At 36.0% G+C, this 17,425-nt stretch overlaps 1 protein-coding gene across 1 annotated transcript in view; it reads right to left on the reverse strand.

Moving 5' to 3' along the window:
- Positions 1–17,425, reverse strand: part of LOC121738749 — a 41,031-nt gene that overhangs the window by 15,353 nt on the left and 8,253 nt on the right. Inside the window, exons 3-6 of the mRNA XM_042130984.1 lie at positions 16,074–16,202; positions 12,089–12,209; positions 4,038–4,310; positions 567–768 (exon numbers count right to left, since the gene is read on the reverse strand). Of these exons, the coding sequence (XP_041986918.1) occupies positions 567–768; positions 4,038–4,310; positions 12,089–12,209; positions 16,074–16,202 (725 nt within the window). The remainder of the gene's footprint in view (positions 1–566; positions 769–4,037; positions 4,311–12,088; positions 12,210–16,073; positions 16,203–17,425) is intronic.

Genomic DNA, 17,425 nt, shown 5'->3' on the forward strand with positions numbered 1-17,425 from the left:
GTGACCGAGACACAATAGAAATTCTATTGTGTCTGGTTTTTCCACGATCGACGGGTGTTAGTTTTGATCTATAGGCTGGGTCTGCCATCTGCCTATGAATTAACTTCTCTGATAGTACAATAATTACTGTAAAAATATGGTGATGAAGTGCCTTTGTATACGCCACAACATTCGTAGAGCTATCGAATTTAGTACGGATGCCGATGTGATCCATTTTGTTTCACAGACATTTAAAAATAATAAAATCTCGACAAAATTTAACAGCTATTTAACTGCATTGTACATTTTTGCAGCTTTAAACGAATAAAGTGTTAAAATTGAGAAATTTCATAGCATATTTTACATCGTTATGTGTAAACGCGTATACAAATTTTTAGTAACTGCTGTACTCAAATACATTTCATGATTACTTTAGAAAGTAAAGGTTTTGAAAAAAAGAATCAATAAATATATTATAAATCTTATAAAAAAAGAGTCAATAATAAAAAAAATATATTAATATAAAAATAATATACAGCCGAACGTATAACCTTTTTGAAAGTCGATTAAAACAAACATTTTCTTACCTGGTGTCCCCGCGACAACATCAGGAGCTGGTGACTCATTATGGTCTTGGAAGTCTATGGTGGTAGCCGCAGACGCGGATGCTCTGTCTCCTGGGGGTACGTAGTAGAAGCCTTCGTGATGACCGGCGCTGCCATCCATCCCGACGCATGCCGTGAGCGGCGCGAGGGTCGAGAGGAACTGCCTTCGAGGTTCGGGTCGGGGCTGTATGATAATGCTTATATAGTACTACGAGCTTTTGCCCGCGGCTTCGCTCGCGTTAAGAAGTATTATTATATACAAACTTTCATCCCCTATTTGAACCCCTTGGGATTGGAATTTATCAAAATCCTTTCTTAGCGGATGCCTACGTTATAACATCTACCTGCAGTCCAAATTTCAGCCCGATCCGTCCAGTGGTTTGGGCTGTGCGTTGATAGATCACTATGTCAATCAGTCAGTCACCTTTGAGCTTTATATATATATATATATATATATATATATATATATACATTATCTCTATAATATACAGGGTGTAACAAAAGTAAGTGATAATACTTGAGGGTGTGAATAGGTTATTCGCTGTAGCAGCGCCAATTTTTTTAATGATTTGTATGGGCAAGCGCCCCAGCGTCAATTTCTCCATACAAATCACAAAAGAATTTCTCTTTTAGCGCTAAGACTTTTACAGTTAACTCTATGCAAGGAACACATACACATACTAAAGTATATCACTGAGTTTTGTTACATCAATGCCTCTTTTCGTTACGATTTTATAGCTCGAGAACGGGCCTAAACATTTGGTTTGGATAGGTCAGCTATCCAGTATCCAAACTAAATGTTTAGGCTATGTTCGGACTATTAGTAGATGGTTTATGTGAAGCAGAGTAGACAGAACTTACGTCTAATAAGTGACAGTCGAGGAGTTCCAAATGTTTATGCTATGTTCGGACTATTAGTAGATGGTTTATGTGAAGCAGAGTAGACAGAACTTACGTCTAATAAGTGACAGTCGAGGAGTTCTTTTTTGCTGTCAAATTGAAACTATTTTCAGTGTACTGTAAGCAAGTACAAGCAAATTGAACTTTTTTTATTATTTCATTATACGTAGCTAAGGCTGCTAAGCACGTACCGGACCGCTAGTTGTATATTTTTATCAATCACGGAGCCATCTGTGATAGCTTATTAGTAGCTAGATAGCTTGTTAGTATATACTAGTAGTTCGGCAGTTTATTACAGATGTCGCTTTTGAGTATAAAAACCATAGATAGAAATCTAAAGTCATTGAAAGAACGTGTCCTACCCATAAAGTTAATATACCTAGTGGAATCATAAAGTTAATATATCTAACTAGCGAAATAGAGCAACAATCTCGAGCTGTCAAACGTAACCGAAATTGGTTTCATCTGTGTGTAAAAAATATGTGTACGTATACACTTACACAAGCATGATTGAACGCGATTTCTATGAGATTAAATTGTCAACGTGCGGCACGTGCCGACTGGACGTCAAAAAAAGAGTGCTGCTGTCATGTATAACACGTCTCTTTTTACCACGCAGTGTTACTGATAGTGACATCTTTCTTGCTCAGGCCTTTGTTTCTCTATTCCGCTAGGTTTATTAACTTTATGAGTGGAATAGAGCAACAATCTCGAGCTGTCAAACGAAACCAAAATTGGTTTTCATCTGTGTGAAAAATATGTGTACGTATAACCTTACACAAGCATGATTGAACGCGATTTCTATGAGATTAAATTGTCAACGTGCGGCACGTGCCGACTGGACGTCAAAAAAAGAGTGCTGCTGTCATGTATAACACGTCTCTTTTTACCACGCAGTGTTACTGATAGTGACATCTTTCTTGCTCAGGCCTTTGTTTCTCTATTCCGCTAGGTTTATTAACTTTATGAGTGGAATAGAGCAACAATCTCGAGCTGTCAAACGAAACCAAAATTGGTTTTCATCTGTGTGAAAAATATGTGTACGTATAACCTTACACAAGCATGATTGAACATGAATTCTATGAGATTAAATTGTCAACGTGCGGCACGTGCCGACTGGACGTCAAAAAAGAGTGCTGCTGTCATGTATCACACGTCTCTTTTTACCACGCAGCGTTACTGATAGTGACATCTCTCTTGCTCAGGCCTTTGTTTCTCTATTCCGCTAGGTATATTAACTTTATGGTCCTACCTTTGGATCTAACCTTCACGCTAAGCCTTCACATAGCGGTCTTTTAGGGTCAAAGGGTGTTTGTGTTAAGAAATACATTATTAAGAAATACATTGTATTTCTTAACACAAACACGTTTTTGAAATCCCTTATGTTTTGGCAATGTTCTTAGGACGCTAATAGTAGGTGACACATAAAAATAATGAAATCTTGAAACATAATATACTTATATTTTATTGGCCGCTAGGGGACACGCTAGGAGGTGGTTGGTGAACACGGGTATCAGTCACATAAACTTATAATAATAAATTAAATTAATAAATGTGGTACCACACTTTGCTGTCGAAAAGTAACCTTGGCATTTTTCTTTCGAAATAAAGAAGTCATCCGTCCGCATACAGAAGTCCTCCAAATCCAAACTTGGGCCTCTAGCATGCCAAACTTCGTAAATGCCAAAGATATTTGGACACTGTTAAGCATATTTTGTGTATCATCCCACAAAATAATTACGTAATGAGTTATGAATGCAGTAATGCTCTTTAGATCATTAATAACAAGGTTGTATTCATAATTCAACAAAAATAAACTTTGTGGGTTTGTACACAAATGCTTAAAAGGGCGACTAACGTCGTTCGTCGCCAGGTGAAAAAGGCCGAATCATCGCCAAGTTAGTTTTTTTCATAATAACTCAATGAATATAGATAAGATAAGATAAGCCTTTCACAACAATTATTTTATATTGTTTTATATTAACTCAATGAATATACAACAATACAACACTTTAACCAAAAATCCGCTAGGTCAGTTTCTCGATGATAGAATTTTATAAAACATTAACTTAATGTAATGCACGGTTATGGCAATATATGAAAAATTCGTGAAAATTAGATGCACCTTTGAGATTTTCTTCTATCGAGAAAATTTAAGATGTCGTGTTTCCGCTAGGTCAGATCCTTGGAAATATAGTGTAATATCTATGTTTAAAAACTATTTGGGGCTTACTTTCAAGTATAAAAATGAATTATAATATTATCGTCAATTTTGGGTTAGTCGCCCCCTTAACAGCGGCCATTTATTTATTGGAACGAGCAATTTAATTGCACAATATAATGTATTGCGTAATAATTGACCACCTAGGGTTGATATTGAACATCGTGCGCCTTCAATCTAACTGTCAAATAAACTGTTCAATAATATTGAAGCGTGATATTGACAATAAAATAATTGTATCAATTATTATTGATCGTCTAGGGGCCGGCTATTTATTGCAGGAAACTAAAATGACTGTAAACTTACTAGTTACTACATCTACAACATGTTACCTTCTGAGTTTCCTGATGCATATCTCCGAGGTCAGGCGGCTGTCGCGTAGGAACTGGTGCCGATATTGTCGAAGATGATGACGAAGATGATGCACTGCCGAAAGCCTTCTCGTTGCTCTTGTCGTAGGACTTGTCGCTGGACTTGTCACTGCTGCTGGAGAACTTGTCGACGCTGGCGCCAGCTGGTGATGTCCGCTGTTCTTCGCTCTGGTCGTCATCGTCCACGTCGCAGGTCAGTAGTCGGATACGTTCCGCCAGCGAGGTTGTCTCTTGCTGCAAAATGGTTCATTGTTAGACAAACTTTATTTTTATTTTTTACTAGCTGTTGCCCGCGACTTCGTCCGCGTCAACACACTACATAGAATAATAACAAAGATATTCTGGTAACAAATATAAAAAAGGAAAATATATTCTCCTCCTTTTTGACATTCGGTTAAAAAAGTAGCCTAAGTTACTCCTTACTATATCAGCTATCTGCCAAAAAAGTCCCGTCAAAATCGCTCCAGCCATTTCAGAGATTAGCCGGAACAAACAGACTGACATACAGACAGACAAAAATTGTAAAAAATGTTGTTTTGGTGTCTATACCGTATAAACATTCGTATGCATGTAGTAAAAAACGGTTCTTTCAATATTACAAACAGACACTCCAATTTTATTTATATGTATAATAAATAAAGACGAGTAAACGGGTCACACACCTGCCTAGCATACGCCAACGAGATATCTCGCTCTCGAGATAATTAAAAACTACTCGTCTCATAATGTCAAAATTTCGACATTATCTCGACAAAACTCTATAAAAATGTGTTATTTCGATGATAGATCTGCGCGAAAAAAATGTTTGTCATGCTAGGGTCAATAGAGATGAAGAGACAAACCATCAAACATCGAGAAAACATGTAGAGTGAGATATCTCGTTGGCGTATGCTAGGCAGGCTGATGGGAAACAACCACCGTCGCCCATGGACACTCGCAATATTAGAAGAGTTGCAGGTGGGTTGCCGGCCATTTAAGAGGGAATACGCTCCCTTGAAGGTTTGCAGGTCGTATTGGTCCGGAAATACTCAGTTTTAGGTTCGCCTTATCAACTCCTTGACCTTGACCTTAACCTGACCCTTAGATGGTTTTGAAGGCTCAAGGGTCTGGGGTCCCGTACCTACACGATATTATAAAATAACTGGTTGCATTCAGATTTCAGACACTGCCGCCGCCAAGTGGTAGAATGAATGGGAGATATTACTTCTTCTCTTCAAAAGCGCCGGCTACTAAGTTCATACAGGAACAGAAGAAGAGGAAAAATAAGCTTCAAAAACATATTTTATTGTATGCGAACTCCTCCTTTTTACCATTACGGTAATTGTCTTTGACACAAGTGCTGCTGTAAAAGCTTGTTATAATAGTATTTCAATTTTATCTCTCGAATTCAGCTTACTCTTAGAAATTCGTAGAGCTCGTAAATAATAATATTATTATGATCATAAGGGTGAGGTTACACGAGGAAGAAATAAGGCGTCGATCGTCTGGCGTCTAGACGCATTTAAGATTCAGGAAAGCAATCATGTGCACCGCAAACGATGTTTTTTGGCATTTTCCAGACAGAAAATTGCAGTTTGGGTATAAAAATGCTAATCGATAAAGAGTATACATACTTTGACGTTTTATCTTGGCTGTATATGTTCTGCGTCTACTAAAAGAATATACTGGAAGTATAATAGTCTGATTCGTCGTTACTCAATATTTTTTTTACTTGGATAAGTTTCTGAATGAAAGATATGTAAATCTATATATATACTGATACTATAAACTTTTAAATTGTTTTTTGATATTGATAACCTAGAATTCTAGACATAACGTCTTATATGAGTAGTGAGTACACTGTACGAATGTCGCCTGATGATGTTGATAGAGACACCAGATAGACGACGGATTTACCGTTTAACATCGTCTGTCTAAATACATCCAATTATTTTTTAAGTCTTCATAAAATGTGAAGTAACAACTATTTATTAAAATAAAAAGTATATATTCAAAATAATAGATATCTTATAATGATTCTCGTTCTTATAATGGTTCTCAGGAACGAAGCTGCATCAATATTGGATTAAATTAATATAACCGGCGTCCTACGTACGTTCTAACTTCCAACTCAATTATTGCCGCTTTTGTTCTCACTTAACAATTTGTATTTTTAATTCAAGTCGATTTTGTAAACACTAACTTTGAAATGAAAATGAAAACTGTAAAACCGCAAACACTCGTGCAGAGGACACAGTTTTAAATGCCCCGTTCTTCACGCTATTTTGTTTCATTGCAATTTATTCTAACTTGCTGCTGAAAATGTTTTAGCTTAATTATAAATAAATAAAAAAATCACAGCCGAACATAATAAATAACCTCCTCGTTTTTGGAAGTCGGTTAAAAATAATTTCCGTTTTTCATATTGTTTATAGTTTAACATAATGTAATTTCGATAAATTATACAAAATGGCTCGGTTAACATCGTATCACTTCCTTCCTAAATCCTAATAATGTAAACCTTCCTTGGACTTCCACGAATATTTCAATACTAAATTGACTAAATTCAAGACTAATTAAGACAAATTTACTCATTATTATTTATTTAGATAGAAAATATATTATAATGTATATGTTATGCTCAAAGACCGAAATCGCTCAATGAGCGAAAAAATGGCTCACAACGCGTTGTGGTTACAGTGAAACAGCCACGACGTGAAATTCGCGTCGTGGCTCTAATGAAAACGGCCACGACGCGTTCTGGCAATCACAAAAAGATCATAACGCGAAATTCGTGTCGTGGCTGATATGCTATTCGTTTTTCTTCTTGATTTGTTATTGATTGATTAATCGTCCATAGGTATGGAAGATTATATTTAAATTACCACGCGTACTACAAAATATTTTTTCTTTTACTAAATCACTGCATAACGTGTTTTTCATTGAATATATTGATATTTGAAAATATCCATAGTTCCATAATATCCGTGCTAATATTATTACTGTCTGTCTGTCTGGCGACAACGACGCGACGCGAAATTCGCGTCGTGGCTGTTTCACTGTGACCACAACGCGTTGTGAGCCATTTTTTCGCTCATTGAGCGATTTCGGTCTTTGAGCGTAACATAATATATACATCTAATATATGAAATTCTCGTGTCACAGTTTTCGTTACCATACTCCTCCGAAACGGCTTGACCGATTGTCATGAAATTTTGTGAGCATATTGAGTAGGTCTGAGAATCGGCCAACATCTATTTTTCATACCAAAAATGATTTATATGGCAAAACAACGTTTGCCGGGTTAGCTAGTAATATATAATATATTATTTTCTATCTAAATAAATAATAATGAGTAAATTAAAAAATATATAAGTTTAGGTGCTGACTTTTATTATCAGATAGGTGTAACCAGATTAATAAAGAAGTTTAATTGAAATTAATTGATTCAAAATACTTTAGAGGTAATAAAATAGTAGAGGCTTAAAATCAGACCTAGTATTATTATTCTTTAAATGATAATCCCAAAATAAACAGTACAGTAGAACAAAGAACAAATAGTATTAGCCCAATTCGGTTACCGAGTCTTGGATATAACTGAGCTAAATTATTCAGACAAGACGTTGAAATCGAAAGTTCTAGAGCTTTAGCGTTGATACTGATACTGTTTAGATTAGAGCTTCTCATAACAGTAAACTTCATAAGCGCGGAAACCGTGCTTTGTAACTTTCAAAGCGACCATTGCGACTCACTAAGTCACTTTTCAACCATAAGTATGCCATGGCTAAGCAACAATGCACATGAGTTTATGAATGCCATTGTTGTAAGCTACGTGTAATGCGGCATGGACACGGCGGCACATATTGGACGAATAAAAACAATGATGTGTACACTGTACATGATGCTTTTTTTTCAACGGGCGTTGGCCCACTACACATTCCCACTACAGTAACTCCTGTGTCACCAGGATCGACGGCGGTATCCAACCACGACAACCCTTCGATATGATCTCAGGGAGCCCGAGGGACATGCTAAAATTGTCTTGGGACCCGCAACGAAATTAATCAGAAGAAAATAGGGGAAGTAGGAAGAAATGCCAATTTCCCTCCCCATTCAAAGCGGGAAACAGTACAAAGTTGCGAAGGCGGTATTATTTAGTATGGAATCGCGTACATATGGGATATGATAATGTATCAAAATTCGGCCCTAATTGTGCACTCTGAAGGCAGCTAGTACATGGTGGCAATCATGGTTATCTATTATGGCCCAACGTGGAGAGCGGCCTTTACATTCCACACAAACAAACACAATGTGTGATCTACAAATACCTAAATAGGAAACCCATAAAGTTTTTTCAATTGCGCTTTGAATCGTATCGCTGACAAGTTACAATACACGAGTAAGGAAACATTTATTTGCTCTTTGAAATGCAACATTCTAGGAATATCAACTGGAGGCGGATAACGGGATTTGCTTCGCTTTTCGCAACATAACAACTGAAAAGCAACTTTTCATTGTGGCTTACCGATACCCTACCGTTTGAGGTCTTTGTTAGTTTACAGCTTTTTACAGAAATACCTGATGTGTAAGATTTTGAAAATCGTATAATTAGCACACATAATTTTTAATATCTTTAAATTCTTCTATTTTACGTCGTTTCTTTGTAAGGCCATGGCATGAGCTACTTTATGGCAATTGGCAAATTTGATTCGGCTACGTAATCTTTAGGTAACTATGTCTTTAATTATTATATCTTACTAGAATATGATGCTGCGGGCATCATATTCTAGTAGCTCGCTCGCACAAATTTGTTTATCGCGTGGGAACCGTACATTTTCCGGGATAAAAAGTATCCTAGATGTCCTTTCCCGGGACTCAAAGTAACTCCATATCCAGCAAAATTGGTTCAACGTTGGTGAAGGGGTAACAGATAGGCAGACACAGTTTCACATTTATAATATTATAACGGGCTTTTGCCCGCGGCTTCGCTCGCGTTAAGAAGTATTATTATATACAAACTTTCATCCCGTATTTTAACCCCTTAGAGGTGGAATTGATCAAAAGCCTTTCTTAGCGGATGCCTACCTCATAATATCTACCTGCATGCCAAATTTCAGCCCGATCGGTCCAGTGGTTTGGGCTGTGCGTTGATAGATCACCATGTCAGTCAGTCACCTTTGAGTTTTATATATACTAGGTATTTGACCGAGCTTTGCTCGGTATTCGATGAAAATGACATTTTCTAAAAATGATTCCTAGCTAGATCGATTTATCGCCTCCAAAACCCCCTATATACTAAATTTCATGAAAATCGTTGGAGCCGATTAAAGATATAAGAATTGTTCGTTTAAAGATATAAGATATTAGCACAATAGACATAACGACCAAAAGTTCGACTGCAAAGAAACGGACAGGTTTCAATATCTGTCAAATTCGTCGGGTTTCACTAGGATTATGAACGGAATGTGCCTCGCACTGGCTGATATAATTTATTTTTAAATAAAGATTTCAAAATTGGATTCTGACAATTTTAATCGCATGTGCCAAAACACAAACAACAATACGACCAAAGAGGAACACGTCCATCGAATATGTCATATTTTTAAATTCGTAGGTAACAAGTTAACAACCCTAGCGACGTCATAATACGTCAAATTGAAAAATTTCAACATCAGTTCTAAGTCGGCATACTCTATAATTCTGTCTACTCTGATATTAGTGTGGATTTTTATTTGCATTAAATAGTATTTTGCGCTTGTTTGGAAAATGTGTTTAACTTTAAGTTAAGTTTGCTAAAGACGATCTATTTAGCTGTGCATCGCTCCGCTAACTTGGAACTTGAATGTCAATAGATCTATGTATTCTTGACTGAACAATCATTTTCACACCGTTCCGTAGTTTCAGAACTATACAGGGTGCAACAAAACTAAGTGATAATACTTAAGGGGGTGTATCAGTTGTATGTGTGCCTTGTATCAAGTTTACTGTAAGAGTAGCAGCGTTCAAAGAGTAACTTTTTAAAACTTTTGTATGGGAACATTCATAAGAACTCAATTTAAGGGACACGTACAAACTTTTAAGTATTATCACTTAGTTTTCTTACACCCTGTATATGAAGACATGTGTGGATGGAGTGGGATAACATTTTACAATATAAGAGCAACTACAATTTTTTCCCTCAAGGGAAAAATAAAAATTTGAACATGTCTTCTAATTTACCTACCTCAGTCCTCATCACCTAGCTAATATATCTAGCTATATATAATATATCCACATTTTTTTATTTCAAATAATTTTCCCGGTTCTAAAGACATTTATGCAAAAAAACGATAGTTTTCAAATTTTTAGTTACCCACTTCATCACTTACATCTGGATATTACACTAGTTCGAGTTTAACTAATATCGCTACCAGTTTTACTGCTCTGTTCGCGAGTATTGTTAGTTGTTACATTGTAACTACAGAGTATTTTTCAACTAGGTTTATTTATTTACACAATTCGTTTTATTTGGTTTATTTCGTAGTGTAAATGCTCTTAAAACAATTTGTTTGAAAATATATAGCAAAATAAAGATTTTTGTTTATTTTTGTCTTTTATGTAGTGACTGATGTAAAAAGTAATCTAATAACTGACAACACCTTATCCGGAAGTTTATCTCTTCTTATTACAACATTATTTGTTATTGCATTAGGGCCATAGTAAAAGGAGGGGAAGTAAGTTATCTTCATACAAAGGCACCGCGCGCGGCTTGTATATGTGCGCCATAGTAGGCGGGTCCACACCAAGCGAGTGTACGGCGCATGCCGCGCGAGACGGGCCTCGGCCGCGGCGGCTCGCTTGGTGTGGACCCGCCTAATGCGTCGCCACGTACGGCACACAACAAAATCTCGGCGAGTTTTAGAGGCTGGTACCGACGCATTGATACTATAGTGCACACATACAAGCCGCGCTCGGTGCATTTGTATGAAGATAACTTACTTCCCCTCCTTTTACTATGTTAGGGCTTTTGTCTATTCGCCTTATGCGGCTTTTTTACCTTAGCATTTAGCCCATGATAGACTAAAACAGGCAATAACGAATATGAAGAATGGCTTTCCATGATCGACGTTGACTGTCAATGACACAATCATGTCGACAAACATAAGGCGATTGAAAAAATCTCTTAATAAAAAATGGCATTTTAAAAAGATAAAAGCGACTTCAAAATTATAGATACGTAATTAAGAAATAAAATCACCAAAACTACTGAACCGATTTTAATGAAACTTATAGTATTCTTTAAGTTATACAATAAAAAAACCACTTAAGGCGCTGTGGTTGTTGCAACTACGTAAAATGGGTTTTTTAAAACACGTTTTTAGTAAAGGAAATGTCATTATTTAAGTATAAAATAAGTACCGTTTTAAAATTGAGAAAATTACTTATACGCAAAGGTATATCAGTACACAATTTGAAAAATTCTGCTCGATAGAAAAAATCCCAAAGATGACTCTTATAACGTTTTCTCTCTTCTGTTTTTCATAATTAAATCATTTTATGGCAAAATTACACACTTTCTAGAAACAACAAAAAATGTAGTATATATGTGTCGTAACCTAACGTAAATGATTTGATATAATATTTGATTTGTGTAGTACTAAAAACAAAAGGTTTTTACTCCTATTTTCTATTATCAAGGCACGCGGTGAGCGCGTAACAGCCACTGTACAAGGACGCTGATATGAATGTTATTTTAATGTCCTTTACGTCGATATTCGTACTGACAGACATCGACCTGCTTATTTTAGGGACTACTGGGCCTTAAATCGAACTTCCCGTTCCGGAGATAATAATATATGCGAACACAAACATAAAAATATACACTTTTGAAATTTGGCACATTTCTTCAGACGCCGATATATGGACTAGCATATGCGAAAACTGGACAGTTCTGGAAATATTACATACATACGGGTCGAGTTGATAACCTCCTTTTTTGAAGTCAGTTAAAAGCTACAGCACATTCCCGTACAATTAAAGCAAAATATACGTACTTTGGGCTGTTGTTTTTTCCGTGCCTCGTTCCGTAGTAGCGAGCAGCGTAAAGCGTTCCTCTCTGCCACTCGCTTCACGGCCGCCTCTTCTGTTTTCGGTTTCGCCCCCGCATCCCACGCTCTAAAATAAAAACGTAAATTCACGGATTGCTGCCGGTTCGGATGCCAAAAATTGCTGAAGTGTGAATTTCGATTTGTGCCCTCAGCTAGAATATATTTCGGAGGAGTCGCATAATATAAAGGTTTTATTCAGTTTCATATAAGTGATATAACTATATTCTTTATTTACCTCTTGCTTAGGACATCTAAAAAGCAAAGTATGTGAGTATTTTTGACAGATTTATCTAAATTTTTAGCCAAATTGCATTCGATGGTTTCGACAGCGAAATTATAAATTTAAAATATTGTAATGGAGATTGACATGAGAAGTCATAAAGCGAAGCGTTTTGTCAAATTCCATACACTTTTCATTTCTGACTTCCTTGTTCAAGTTATCGAATGCAAGTTGTCTACTAGTCCTGATTTTCCAATTATGTGACAAATGGCGGATATTATAAATTCACATATATGCGGATATGATATCCGTATTTTATATCCGCATATGACCTACATCGTAATGTCATTAGGGGTTGAGGTTGTCTGTTAGAAAATATGCACGCTTTAAAGGATTTTATATTCCAAAAATTACGCAGGGACTTTCACAATTTTATTTTAAGTGAAGTCTATATTATACTTGGTGTATATTAAATACTTGATATATCAGAATAGAACACCAATTAACAGCAGTCTGCACAAAAATACAGTTCTTAAGAGACTAGGAATGTCTATGAAATATTTTTTACAGCGAAAAAAAAGTGGAATTTCAATCAGCTCTGAACATTTTTTTTGTTTGTCACTTGCGATACCTCTTGTAAATTCCATAAATTTTATTTATAAGCTAGACTGTCGTTTATCGAATGCATACTAAAACTAAAAAACCACTAAAAGATTAAATAACGTATATTCTACGCCGTAGAACTACTACGCTACCAGACGTCGTACGCTCATTACTTTGATTACACTATGAAAACTAATTTAATCCCATTCATGACTTTAATAACGAATAACGTGATTTAAATTCAAAGAACAGTTCGTGCCATTGAAAATATAACTAAGGGTCCGTTTACACCATTGCGACACGAAAGCGTAAAGTATTATTTTTAACAAAAAATTAAAACCGACTTCCAAGGTAAAAACAATAATAATATGAACTATAAAGTATTAAATAACTCTTACTCTATAATAGTGCCTTTTTCAGAATTCGTCTAAATCTCAACTATTTCTGTACATACTACAGTCTTCATTACTTTGAAGTCGGTACCAGCTAATTTTATTGTGAGTTCAGTCAATGTCAGAATATCTGAAGCTTTTGGGACTGGTACCGACTTCAAAGTAATGAAGACTGTAGTATGTACCACGGAGCTTAGCTCCGTGGTATGTACAGAAATAGTTGAGATTTAGACGAATTCTGAAAAAGGCACTATTATAGAGTAAGAGTTATTTTATACTTTTTAGTTCATATTATTATTGTTTTTACCTTGGATGTCGGTTTTAATTTTTTTTTTAAATAATAATTTCACTCTTTTTAGTTATCTACAAGATAAGGCTTTATGCGTAAATAACCACTACAAATGTTAACTATTCACATTATGTTACTGTAAGCGAAATTGTGGTAAATGCTTGCAGTTATCTAAGCGATGCTGCAATTTAAAAACTTTTATCTTTAAAGGTTCAGGAGTTCTGTTCAGTGCCTTTGGACCAAGAGACACATTCGTATGAACTTTCTCTTATTCGTAACATATGTTTAAATTACTAGAAACAACATTTTAACCACTGCTCATAGATCCTATCATCAGCTCACCACTTTCGTAATTATTATACAAAATCAAGATTATACCCTATACAACAACACAAGAATTTTGAAAATCGGTCCACAAACAGCGAAATAATTATCAAAAACATCTGCTTCGATGCAAAATATCACGAAAAGCATCAATAATTGGGTCATAATGTGATGACCCATGGCTTAATTATGATTTTGATGATGATGATCAAATAAATTGATGTGTTGGCTTATGCTTTCAGTTGTTTAAACAACGCCGAAATCCCCGAACCTGTATCTATAAGGATTCAAGAGTTCTGTTGGGTACCTTCAGATCCAGGGTATAACCTGGTGCGAAATCTTACTTTTTGGTAGCATTTATCTCGAATGCTTCAGAAAAAATTAAAATCACTATATATTTTCATACAAATTTCAAGGAGTCCCCTCGATTCCTCCAGGATCCCATCATCAGATCACCACTTTTGTGAACATGGTACCAAATTCGAGTTAAACCCTATACAACACAAAAATAATTTTTAAAATCGGATCACAAACGGCTGAGTTATCGTTGAACATACAAAAAAAAATGATACCTACAGCCGAACGTATAACCTCCTCCTTTTTGGAAGTCGGTAAAAATCCAAGTCCAAGAGGTGTGAGAGGGATGGATAGTGTTGTAAATCACACGAGCGCAGGCGCATATTGTTTACCAACATTTTAAAGTACGAATTTATACGATACATTATTGCGTAAACGCGGAATCAATTTAGCCTCCCTTCTAAAATTTTGGTTTTCTGGATGATAGTTCTTTTGGATATTTTGGATTTGTGTGTATATTTGACTACATAACATAGTTTTGAAAAGAAATAACGCTGAGAAATTTTGCTTATTAAGTTTTTTTTATAAATTTTTAATATTTTTTTATTGGCTTGATTTTTGTTTTGGATTTTCTTACTCGATACGCCAAATTATATTCGTAAGTCATATGCGAAAAAAAATTATACTGAGAAATTTTGCTATGAAAATGAGGTCAGAAAAAAGAATTATTATACAAAAGCAATACTTCTGTTTGAAAAAAGTTTTGGATTTTTATAAAGTATCACATATGTGTATAAATAATTCATTTGGTAAAATAAATTTAGACTGAGAAATAATGCCGTTCAATATATAAACAGATTTCTAATTTTAGGTATAAATAACTGACTTCTTAGTGTTTTTTTTTTATTTTAATATATTAAGTTTTGGCTCATACTATTCTATAACCCAGCGAAGTTTCATCGACTGAGGAATTATTCCCGGGTCCGCATACAAAGAATCGGTTCATTTCCTACACTATTAATGTTGCAATAACAGTTTTACCTACCAATTGTCTTTTTCTACAAAACCTATTTAGGTGCATATCTTTTTTTTGCAATGGAGTTGAAGGTGGCGCCCATAGTAACAATTTATGTACTCGGAACAAAATCCTTTACAATGACATAAGCCTTATCTCTGTTCGACATTGAGTCCAATTTGTCTTATGGTCCAAATTTATAGTACTTACATATTAGTAATTACAATAATTAGTATCAATCAGTACAGTTTTGATCTGTTGTTGTGCGGCTGCCCGACGGATCCGGAAACGGATCGGCACCGTATCGCCTCGAGCCGTAGAATATTGTTTGTATGAAACTCCCTACTGCGACGCGAACTAAGCGGAACCGTAACGTAATCGCCTCGCCTCGGAACAGGCTCCGAACCGGGATGCCAAGCGTGGTCAACTAGCTGTCCCCGTGCTTACGGCTCCTCGTCCCCGCGCTTACGTCCCTCCTTTGTTTCAATCTGATCTGGGGCCAGCTGTCGGCGAGCCGTAAGCGCGGCTTCGCCTAGCCGTAGCCGAGTTGACGTATAACAGGAGCTGCTGATACGCTTTTATAATTACGTGCATACGTTAGGTTGACGCATGGTTGACGGCGAGGCGAAAGGCGATACGGTGACGATCTCTTTCCGAGTTGATATGTGTGCGCTGACCCTAACATCAAAACCAATCAACAACTTTGTTGATTGGTTCAACTTCAGTTAGAAATCCTCGTAAGCCCGCGCTCGCGTCACATATCATCGCGTTAAATGTGACTTTAAACTTACCGGAGTGTCTCTGAAGTAATTAACTGTGGTTCTATAGCTGGTGGTGGAGGTCGAATGCTGTTGAACAGCTGTTGTACCGCAGAGTTCGTCTTCGCAGCGTTACCCATTAAAATGAGCGGAGTTTCCAATCTGTTGACCAAAATGTGACGTTATGTTCAGAATAAACCAGAAAGTTAAGGCCGTACCCAGATATATTTAATTATGATTAAACTTCAATTTGATGAAGAGTGTGACAGATAAAGTATGGGAGTTTATGTCATAAACTTCATTTAATTACACTATGAGTGTGACAGTTAAAAACGGAAAAGAATATAAATTATAAACAAAAAACTTTTTGAAAAAAGCTTAAAACGGTTTCCCCCGCGTAAAGGGTTCACTTCCCATCGCACGACGGTTGCACACGCACACACCGGCGCGCGCGCACACGAGACCACATCTCATCATAATAGTCTAAAATAAAGAAAATACATTTCTCCTTAAATTTTTTAACTATTAAGTTATAATCCTCAATATATATTATACAATTTGTATGATAATAAAAGCTTGTCGCGCGACATGACATGAAATGACACGACACGACACGACTTGAATATTATTTTTCAATTTACTCTCAATGAGCCCTTTTATTTGAAACCCATATTGCAGAAGTGCTTTAAAATAACTATTTCCCTATCTTGGCATAAGCTGCCATATTATTGGATATAGAATGCCATTACATTCGTTTCCGAGTTTGTCTCAGTAAGTCCTTTCATTTAGTACCTATATAATGCAGAAGTGCATTAAAAATAACTATTGCCGTATCTTGGATAAGCCGCCATATTGGATGTAGAATGACGTTACATTCGTTTTCGAGTTACTTTCAATGAGCCATTTCATTTGATACCCATACTGCAGAAGTGCATTAAAAATAACTATTCCCCTATCTTGGATGAGCCACCATGTTGGATGTATATTGTAGAATGAAATTACGGGTCTTTCGCTGGTTCGCACCACAGAATTTCGAACCGCGGTTCGAAACAGCGAAGAACCGTTTTTGAAATATTTTGTATTCCCGATTCATACCGCGGTGGTGGAGTGGTGTGAAACCATTAAATAATTATTTTTTGCTATGGGTGGATTCGGACCACGAATTTAAGCCAATAATTATTGTAACAACCTTTGTTTAGTCTTATTTATTTATTTGTACAGACGTATAGAAAAGTGGTTTCAAAAATAAAAGGAATAAAAACACATTTTTAATATAGAAATTACATTTCTTTCAAAATCATAAAAAATGGGAAACTTTAATTATAATAATAATAAGTGCCGGCTAGTGTCACATTACATTTAGATTAAAACTGTGTTACGGGGCC

Source organism: Aricia agestis, chromosome Z (assembly GCF_905147365.1).
Source record: "Aricia agestis chromosome Z, ilAriAges1.1, whole genome shotgun sequence".
Taxonomy (NCBI): Eukaryota; Metazoa; Arthropoda; class Insecta; order Lepidoptera; family Lycaenidae; genus Aricia; species Aricia agestis.